The 10688-nt window shown below is 36.6% G+C and overlaps 1 protein-coding gene across 1 annotated transcript in view; it reads left to right on the top strand.

Moving 5' to 3' along the window:
• Nucleotides 1-10688, top strand: part of UGGT2 (UDP-glucose glycoprotein glucosyltransferase 2) — an 88580-nt gene that overhangs the window by 20581 nt on the left and 57311 nt on the right. The window contains exons 8-11 of the mRNA XM_009275810.2: nt 423-483; nt 6452-6543; nt 8131-8281; nt 9409-9528. Of these exons, the coding sequence (XP_009274085.1) occupies nt 423-483; nt 6452-6543; nt 8131-8281; nt 9409-9528 (424 nt within the window). The remainder of the gene's footprint in view (nt 1-422; nt 484-6451; nt 6544-8130; nt 8282-9408; nt 9529-10688) is intronic.

Here is a 10688-nt window from a genome sequence, read left to right as displayed (position 1 = left end):
CTTCCCTACTCCTGCTGGCCACACTATTTCTGGTACAGATATATATACTTAAAATATACAAATATGGCATTTATTTAGGTAATAATTTAGATGATCAAACAACTTACTTTTTTATAATATACATGCTATTTTCCAGAAAAAAACAAGAGGAAAGATTGAGAGTGGTAAAAAATATGCTGATAATATTACTTCAACAAAGTGTAGCATAAATTTGAAACCTGAGTTTACTAGAGTAACACAGAACAAAATATTTGTTTTGAAAATAAAATATTTATGACACTGCATTACTCTTCTTTTTAAGTCTTAATTGCACCATTCTTCAATTACAGTGCACTGGATATGGTATTAAAATACATATTTCATTATTTAATGCATTTTTTAAAATACAGTGGTTGAGTGATACCAATATTTTATTTTTACAGATCACTGACCAGAGTGCTTGTAGACAAGAAGATGCGAAATGAAATAGAAGAAAATCAGAAGGTTTGTTTTTATTTCTTCAAGTGGACATTTGAGTTACTATCATATTACTGCTTTAGGAGATTTTTGTTAGTGTAGCAACTTTCACATGGTTTCTATCAGAGGAAGAGAGTTAATTGTTCTAAACGTCTTTTACTAAATAAATAACATTGAAATACTCAATTAAAATTTTTCACTTTCTGCTGTTCTTTGTACTTTTTCCCTTCCCTCTCTTGATTTTACAGAATTAGGCAAAGACAAACAATTTTTATGGAGTGTTGTGTTCAGTCATAAATTGTGTGCTGTGAAAGCAAAATAGGTATCAGTTAATTTTTCTAGAGCTTTGGTGTTGAATTTTAGTCATGCATGCAACTATTCTGCAAGGTATTTTGAACATCGTCTGTGGTAGATGGTGGTTTTATTTTCATCCTTGATGCACTGCATCTCTTGTGCCTTGTATCACATGAGGCGTCATTGTTCATGTAATTTTGACTGATTTGAGATGTTTCCTGAGATGCCACTTTGTGTTTGTCGAGTTCGTGACGTCTGTTGTATTTCCTGTCTCAGTTCAGAGTTTGGATTTTTTCTTTCAAGTTGAGTGTTAAAATTAAATGTTAACCACCATGCTTTTAGGACTGGTCACATAAAATGACATCCATAGCACTGTCCTTAATCTTGATCTTTAGAACATATATTTTCATATGGAGTTAAGACTGACCAACCACCGTAGTGAAAGGGATTTATTTCTTACTTATGGCACTCCTGTACTTCTGCAGCATTTCCATGTATCATTTTGCTTTGTATCCATTCAGGCCTTTTCCTCTTGCCTTGCCAAGACTGGTATCTCCAGGGGAATGCCTTTCCAGTTTCTTCCACCTTCCAAAACAGTGAAAGTGAACAATGTCCCTGTTGCACAGATGCAGCCTTCTCATAAAGAGCTTGTTATCTCCATTGTTGCAAAAATTTCACTTAAGTGTGTTAGAGCTCTCCACCGTGCAAAACTAATGTAACTAATGTAATGTTTTCCAGTCTTGAGTATTTTCCTGCACAGTGACAGGCTCAAGTGTTACATCCTTGTAAACGGTTATGCAAACAATTTTATAGGGCTCTTTTTGTCCATAAGTGATTACGTGTGGGACTGGTGTATTGAGAATACATTTCACATATCCCAGCAGTTCACCTTCTTGAGCCCTTCAGCTTGCTTGTGTGCAGGGTGCATGTTCGATTCTTGGGTTTTCACAGAGATCTTAGAGTGGGCTCAACATTATGCAGGCCTCTTGTTTCTTGCACTAGTGAGAAGTCCCATAGTTTTTGCTCAAGGGAGCAAATCAGTATCTGCACCCTGCTTCATTGCTTTCTGTATACAGCCGAGATATGCATTTTCTGTATCTCTTTGTTGTTAGGGTTATAGTCAGGATAAAGCAAAACAAAGCCCTGATGGTCATAGTTTCTCCGGAGTATGAGTGTTGGTATCAGGACTTTTCCTTGTTTCTTGATAAAGTCTTTACAATGTCTTTCTCAAATTGCAGCTCTGTTAACACAAAAATCAAAACCAACTGCTTAATCAAAAACCAAAATGCACAGAAAAAGTAAAGGTATATCAGGAACTAAAATGGCTGTTATTACTAAATATAGGGATTAGGAAAAGTAACTAAGATTTGGTTTGAAATGAAGATGTCTGCATTTAGGCACATCTATATGGTATCTAAACTGCTGTTATGACAATGAAGATGTAGTCAATGGACATCAAAAACAATTTAGCTCACTCAATGGTTGTGTTGTGGGGCATGATTGAGTTGCCTAAACTTGAATTTCTGATGTCATTTGAGATGCCACAGGCTATCCAAGAGATAGCCACACAGGTCTGACAGACGGGTCCCCTGGGACATCCATTCCCTTCTGCCTGACCCGTACTTTCCAGTCCAAGATGCCTTATCCTGAAACAAATTACATTGGATGCTTCATTGCTTTCTGTATCCAGCCGAGATATGCATTTTCTGTATCTCTTTGTTGTTAGGGTTATAGTCAGGATAAAGCAAAACAAAGCCCTGATGGTCATAGTTTCTCCGGAGTATGAGTGTTGGTATCAGGACTTTTCCTTGTTTCTTGATAAAGTCTTTACAATGTCTTTCTCAAATTGCAGCTCTGTTAACACAAAAATCAAAACCAACTGCTTAATCAAAAACCCCAAAATGCAGAAAAAGTAAAGGTATATCAGGAACTAAAATGGCTGTTATTACTAAATATAGGGATTAGGAAAAGTAACTAAGATTTGGTTTGAAATGAAGATGTCTGCATTTAGGCACATCTGTATGGTATCTAAACTGCTGTTATGACAATGAAGATGTAGTCAATGGACATCAAAAACAATTTAGCTCACTCAATGGTTGTGTTGTGGGGCATGATTGAGTTGCCTAAACTTGAATTTCTGATGTCATTTGAGATGCCACAGGCTATCCAAGAGATAGCCACACAGGTCTGACAGACGGGTCCCCTGGGACATCCATTCCCTTCTGCCTGACCCGTACTTTCCAGTCCAAGATGCCTTATCCTGAAACAAATTACATTGGATACCTATGTGGTTGGTCAGCTGAATCACTCCTATGATTCCATGACTGTATTAAATACATTAACTATAAGAGGATCTTAGGCACCTATCACACTAAGTTTAAATTTCGTACTACATCCTACTTGTAGTCTAAAGGCTACAGGCCTTTAGACAGCTAAAAGCTAAAATCTGTTGAATAAAAGTAGGGAAACTTCCTGAACGCTGCTGCTAGAGCACAATAAATTGGCATGTGCGTTCTTGAACTGCAGTACATCCATCTAGCAGCAGGAGAGATATGATCTCATGCTGTGTGTAACTGGATGATTCCCTCTCAAGATAATGAAAGTTGAATAGGAAATGCAACGGGAGGAAATAAAGGTATTAAAAGTTGAAAGGCATGTGATGATTTAGATGTAATGAATTGATACCTAACTAAGAAATAGACAAAGAACTGCTGTAGATAAAAGAAAAAATAAAATCTCATTAAACACAACTCACCATTTCCAGTGCAATAATTTGCTGACAGTTTAGCAAGAAAATACTATATGAGTATTATCAACATTAAATTCTAGTTTTGGATGCCTAAATACTCCTTCCACCAAAGTTGTTACGGGAAATGGATGCTCTTCTGAACAATCAAATGCCTAGCATCAAAATTGTATAACGAATCTCAGCTCTGATTCAGCTCAGTTCTTTTCGTACTGCAGTACTGAAGGATTTGAAAAACTTTTAGACTCCCATTTCAATACCCAGTGGCTGATAACTTTTTCATTGTTCTTGCATTCATTTTAGTTAGTATTAGGATTTTTATGACCTACATCAGCCAGTTGCAGTCTTTCTCAGTATCTGCGTTTACATGAGTCTCTGGGCTTGTAAGAATGACCAGGAAGCTTTCAGTAGTGGTAAGAGATCTCTTATCCTAAGTGCTGATTTCAGTGCTTCAAGGAGAGGGCCTGTTCTAGCCGATCTCACAAGATCTGTGCAAGAGCCCTGAAGGATGCTGGTAAGATTTCTTGAGACTGTAATCCTCTTTATATTTATTGTTCACTCCTTGAGTCCAGTGGCATTAAGGGGGATTTTTCTGCGGTCACAGTACTTCGTGGCGCAACGCTGGTATTAAAACTGTAATCCAAGTTGGATTTGCTAACTACAGAAAAATTCCAGGTATACCTAGGACTTTGGGTGCTTCTCTGCCTGGTGCAGAGGAGTCACATCACTGTGTGCCTGGCTGTTTAATTTTGTCCTGTCTGCCTGTTTTGGTTGTGTCTCAGGATCAAACTATGTGTAGGTAAAATGATCAGAAATTTCACCTGCTGCAAGGGCACTTGGCATTGTCAGGCATCTATGAATTTTGTCTGCTTAGAAGGGATGTGTAGAGTGAGACCTTGGGAGGGCGTGTAATTCTGTGTGAAGCTGTGGTAGGAAAAATGTAAATGTCAGACACCAGCTGATACTTCTAGTTTTTGTTTTAATGGTTGCATGAGGATTAACAAAGATAAATATGAAGTCCTGCACTTGGGACAGAGTAATCCAAAGCAGCAGTTAGTTGTAAAGAAGATAGAAGTCCTTCCTCTTCTGTACCAAGTTTTGGGACATAAAAAAAAATAAAAAATCTGTAATTTATATGAGTATATGATTGGGAATAAAGTGAGTTTTATAAATTAGGAAAGTAATTAAATTCTCTCTTTCTTTTTTTCCTTATCTGACTACAGGAATTACTGCCATGCATTTATGCTCCTCATTTTTGAAAGCCCACTGACATCCATTTTTAGGTGCCTACTAAAATTTTCAGGAAAGATAATAACTAACTAAATTTAAAAACAAAGTCTTTCTGGTTATTTCTTAGCATTAATGGGATGCAGCCCCTCCAAAATCCACAATATTCTCCACATTATATCTGAGTTTGAGTGTATGTATGTAGATACTTTATAACAAGCATAAGTAATTATATTACTCTTTTGTAAATCTACCTACAAAAAAGCAATGAAAGCACTACAAAGTTCAGGTTACACCATTAGAATAAATTACATTTACAAATTTCAAAAGCTGTTTTTCAAGGTCAAGGACAGGTTTTGGACTTTCATAAAAATTCTTTCTGTCTTAGGCTCAGGTTTATCACAGCTGCATTTTTCCTTCATGCAGAGCCCTGCCTTTCATATGCTGGTATTAGGTGCCATTACACATTTCCATCCTGCTTTGGGTTGTGAAAATGTTTATATATACTGAGGAATATGGTACCTTTTCAATGAATGATGAGTAATATGCATATTTGTTGGATTACAAGGAGCTTCAAGTAAACTGTTGTCTCATTTATGTGGGGTTGCGCTTGTAATGCCACAAACCAGTTAGTTTTGAGTTTACTTACATTTAACTGTGTGAAAGTAACCACACTACTTTAAAGAAATATCACTTTCAATGTTTTCCCTTTTTTTTCTCTCATTTGTTCAGTGACAGGCTTATAGGTGGAGTAATATACACAGCCTGAGTTGCTTGCTCTAAGTGTGCTTTTGTTCAAAGTGCGTTTTTTGTTCGCACTTATTTTGTTCAGCCAGTGGGAGCTAAATGGGAAAAAAATATATCTTTCTCAGCTTGCTTTTTTTTCTGCATATTTTTCATGCTTTCCATTCCTCTGTTGGGAATTAAGACAGATCTGGAAGTCTGACTGCTCCTCATGGGGCAAGTTGGAATAAACTATTGCTGTTGCTCCTGTTACTTATCTTTCTACAGCCACCATAGACTGAGCAGTGTGGTGCCTCACAGCTCTCTGAAATAAAATTATAAGGCATACTTTACTCCCTAAATACTTCCTTCCTCTTGTATTTGTTTATTGTGGATTTTTTTTCTTCTTTGCAAAGCAAGGATATGCTGTGCTATACCTTTCTGATCTATGTTTATTCCAAGGTCCCTTTGTTAGATGAGATTTTATGTTTCTAGTCTGTTTTTCCCAATTCCCCATAACAATTGCAACTAAACATTTTTTGGAATTGTGAAAAATGTTAAGCTATTGAGAAAGCTAGTTTCAAGTGGAGGTCTGAAGGACACATATAAGGTATACTTTTGTTGAATAGAGATGTAGGAGTAATTTTTTAAAAAAAACTTACAAGCCATATTTTTGTATGTGTGTGTATTTTCACTTTCTGTTGGCAGATACTGAGAATGTGTCCTTGTCTCTACCTTGTACAGGCAGGGACACTGTAGGTTATTTCGGGAGGAATTATCAGCTATTTTCATTTGTATTTGTATATTGAAAGTTTGTTAAGTGGCACTCATAAAACTATGTTGTCAATATTTTTACCAACAACACTCAGCTAACAGAAGAAATTATGTGAAAGAGATTTGATGTGTCTGTTTTGCAGAATTACTTAAAGGGTGGGTGTGGGTGTGGGTGTGTGTGTTAGTGTTGACATATACCTAAATAAGTTAGCAGTACTTTTTACTTTTTAGCATTTTCATGAAATACTTGGACTCCAACCTGGAGAAGCACGCTTATTTCTAAATGGCCTTCACATTGACCTGGATTTTCATGATCCTTTTAGGTAGGATGGTACATTTTGTTTGAAGATTACAGAATTACTAATAATACTGGAGAAGTCGTGTTCATGGTGGTAGATAATCTCATCTGTTGCATTTTGGGGGCCAGGAAGTGCTCCAGTAGAGGGAATACTCTTTTACAGTGGTTTTGCTTTGAATATGAACATTGTATAAGTAGTTGAAAACAGCATTTTCTCTTGGAATAAGTTTTCTAATTTGCTTACAATTTTATGACTCACCATGTAAAATTAATTTGGAAATGGAAGGAATCCAACATGTATGTATAAAAAGGTGGGAAAAGCACTTTATAAAAAGTAAGTTAAGTGCTTTCACGTCCCTATTTCTTAAAAATTACAAAAAATTTGAGGTGTTAAATTTAGATATACAACACCTTGCGTTATTTTTGGCATGCGTGTGAGTCTGTGTCTGGCCACGTTTTATAATAAGTTCTGTTAATACAGGACTAATATGCTTTTTGGTGTAAGAAATCTTTTCCCAGTTGGTGTAATTATAGTATAATTATTTTGGGTGTGACTTGCCTCTTTTATGCAAGCACTCATAAACTGTAAACATTTTCCCTTGCATTCTTCTGTATGTTGTCAACAGCAGGACAGACATGACTACTTCAAAATCATCTTTGGTGGCCTGCAAACTGTCAGTAAATATACTGATGCCAAAACTGAGTTTTTTTTCATGTTCCTATGATTTGTCAGAGTCTACAATTTTTTATTTTCTGTTTCTAATTAACTCAAAATGTCTTCTTTTCTCTTCCATGGAGATTCTTAAACTTTCTTGGTTTTAGCATTTATGGTGGCAATTTTTACCTAATTTTTTTCTCAGCCAGAGTTTTGAAATGGAGTCAATTGCATCTTTTTTGGTAATGATGCAAATATTAATAGCACTTTTTAATGCTAGTGCTAGGTTTAATTTCACTGCATTTTAGAAGAGACCTTTCAGAATAGAGGAAACTCAAAATGAAGCAAAACAGAAATAAAGGCATTTGTAAAATCTTGCCTGCTGATGAGTACTTCAGGTTAGTTTCCATTCTCATACTGAATTTTCAGATTGCAACAAATGTTCCAGAGTCCTGTTGGGTCTTCTGGGAAAGAGTCTTCTTTTAGAGGTGTAGCTATGTGTTTCCTCCGTGCTGTTTTCAGGGTTCTGCTGTGATGCAGACTTACAGCTCGCCTGTGTCTCCATCACTTGCTGCCTGCTTCTCTACACACTTGCAAAGCTTCCTCTTAGGGTACCCCCTGCTTGGGTTTCTGCCGCAGCCAGGACAATGCAGCAAGGAACCTTCCATTCTGCTGTCCTGCCACGTCTTACTAAAGATGGATGAAATTCCTTCATATAAAATAAATGTGAATGAACAAAAGAGTTGTAGAATCTGTTATAATTCTGTTTTGAAATAAGTTGGAGACATATAGTGTTATTAATCGATTTTGTTTTAAACATTTGACTGCAGGAGAATATAAACATTATTTTTAATACTAAAAATAATCCTCACATTAATAGTCTTTGAAATATTTTTTCTTTTTATGTCATGACAAGAGTTCTATGTAGATATTATGCATTTTGTCTTCCTGAAAAAGTATCTTAGAGACTCTTAAACTGGAAGGAAAAGTGATGCATGGCCTTCATGAACTTGGAATCAAAGAGGAGATCCTGAGTAAATTTATGAGGTTGCATATACATCCTACAGATGACAGTTATGCACTAGATATTCGTCACTCTTCAATAATAGTAAGTAATTAAACAATTATTTATTTAAAGATTACATATTTGATAACGCTATGTATGAGACTGTCTTTTTTTGTAGTGTAATTGAAATACTAGGCATAAGACCATATATCGACAAGCAGTTTAAAATATTTTGGAGGGCGATATCTCTTCAATATATTTCAGGAGTAATTTTCTCTAGCCAATACCTTATTAAAATTTTAAGATGTAGGATATTTAAAAGAAAAGAGGAATCTATGTAAGAGTAGTTGCACACTCATAGCTGTAGAATTTGACTTCACAGCAATTATTCTAGCTGCATAATATCTCTGTATTATGCAAGACTGCTAGATGTACTTTACAAGTATGATAAGTGAATTGTGGACAACTTAAATATTTTGTTTCTAATTGTCCAATGACTCTACTTTTTTCCCTTCTTCAAATTTTATACAGTTTTCATTACAAAGGTTATATGCCATTGGAAAAGGCACTAAAATACTAATTGTCTTCACCTGAAAGAACCGTATTTCATTCTTCTGTTTGCCAAGTATAGACAGGCTTGCACAGAAAACAGTAGAAGAACAAATTGGCCATATATTAATTAGTTATTCTGATATATCTAAAGTGCTGCTGTGGGTTATAGATAAATACTGTATGTGACGTCATGCTCAGTACATAAACTGGGGAAAGCTGGCCGGGGGGGCCACTGCTCAGGATCTGGCTGGGCGTGGGTCGGCGGGTGGTGAGCAATTGCATTGTGCATCATTTGCTTTGTATATTCTATTTTTTTTTCCAATTATTAAACTGTTCTTACCTCAACCCACAAGTTTTCTCACTTTTACTCTTCCGATTCTCTCCCCCATCCCACTGGGGAGTGGGGGAGAGTGAGAGAGTGGCTGTGTGGTGCCCAGTTGCCAACTGAGGTTAAACCACGACAGTTATGTACTGCAAATAAAAACCCCGAATACTTTGACTGAAAAGAAAAAAATTATTAATTTTAGAAGCAATTTTCTGTAACTATTTTAAAAAGAAGATAAAACATTTTACTCTTTGCAGGCCTTCCATGTGTTTTAAAATATTTTTATTTATACATACGTATTTTACTCAATGTTTAATATGTGTTTTTTAACTGGCTGCCTTTTTTCTTTTAGTGGGTTAATAACATAGAACAAGATCACAGCTATAGCACATGGCCTGCAAGCTATCAGGAACTGCTAAAGCCCGCATTTCCCGGAGTTATACAGCAGATTAGACGCAATTTATATAATTTGGTAAGTTTGGAGAACTTAATTTTTTTGCATAAAGTATGTATTAATATGTGGACAGACAATTTATTGAAAAATACACATGCTGTATTCATTGTTAAGATAGGTTAGAATTTCATGTTTTCTATGTGGGTCTGCTAATAGTAGTGAAAATCTTTTTGTCTAGTGAGTCATATGTGATTATTAGTCTGATTTCCAGAAGTGGACTTGGGCACAGTTTTGTCAGGAGCTTTTCTGTTCCTTTCCATGCTACATATAGATAATTCACTACTATCAGTGAATTTTCTTCATAGTACACTACTGAGAGAAGGTAATAATAACTGTCCTTGTTTTAGAGATGGTGAACTGAGATACAAAAAGATTTAAATTATAAAGCATGCTAATTATGAATGTCTTGTAGCCTAATTTTTCCTCTGTACATAGCATTCTGTATCACTTAGTAAGTTAAGGAAACAGCTATTCCTGATTTAAATTGAAATTTAAATTACAAAAGGTAATTGTATGAATCATAGAATCATAGAATGGTTTGGGTTGGAAGGGACCCTTAAAGGTCATCTAGTCCAACCCCCATGCAGTGAGCAGGGACATCTTCAACTAGATCAGGTTGCTCAAAGCTCCATCCACCCTGACCTTGAACACTTCCAATGATGGGCCCCTGTGACGTCTGTGGTGTCTCACCACCCTCATTTCTTCATATCCAGTCTAAATCTACCCTCTTTTAGTTTAAAACAGTTAACCTCTTGTTCTGTCACTACAGTGTCACTACAGTGTCACTACTACTGGTAAAAAGCCGCTCTCCATCTTCCTTGTAAACCTCCTGTAAGTATTGAAAGGCCCCAATAACATCTCTCTGGAGCCTTCTCTTCTCCAGGCTGAACAACCGCAACTCTCTCAGCCTTTCCTCATAGGAGAGGTGTTCCAGCCCCCTGATCATTTTTGTGGCCTTCCTCTGGACCCACTCCAACAGGTCCATGTCTTTCCCATACTGAGGCCTCCAGAGTTGGACACAGTATTCCAGGTGGGGTCTCACCAGAGTGGAGTAGAGGGGCAGAATCCCCTCCCTCGACCTGCTGGCCACGTTTCTTTTGATGCAGCCCAGGATACGGTTGGCTTTCTGGACTGCGAGTGCACATTGTCGGCTCACGTTCGGCTTTTCATCTAGCTTT

This window comes from Aptenodytes forsteri, unplaced genomic scaffold, assembly GCF_000699145.1.
Source record: "Aptenodytes forsteri isolate BGI_AS27 unplaced genomic scaffold, ASM69914v1 Scaffold161, whole genome shotgun sequence".
In the NCBI taxonomy this organism is placed as follows: Eukaryota; Metazoa; Chordata; class Aves; order Sphenisciformes; family Spheniscidae; genus Aptenodytes; species Aptenodytes forsteri.
The sequence above is the reverse complement of the archived record's forward strand: the minus strand, read 5'-3'. Positions and strand labels throughout refer to the sequence as shown.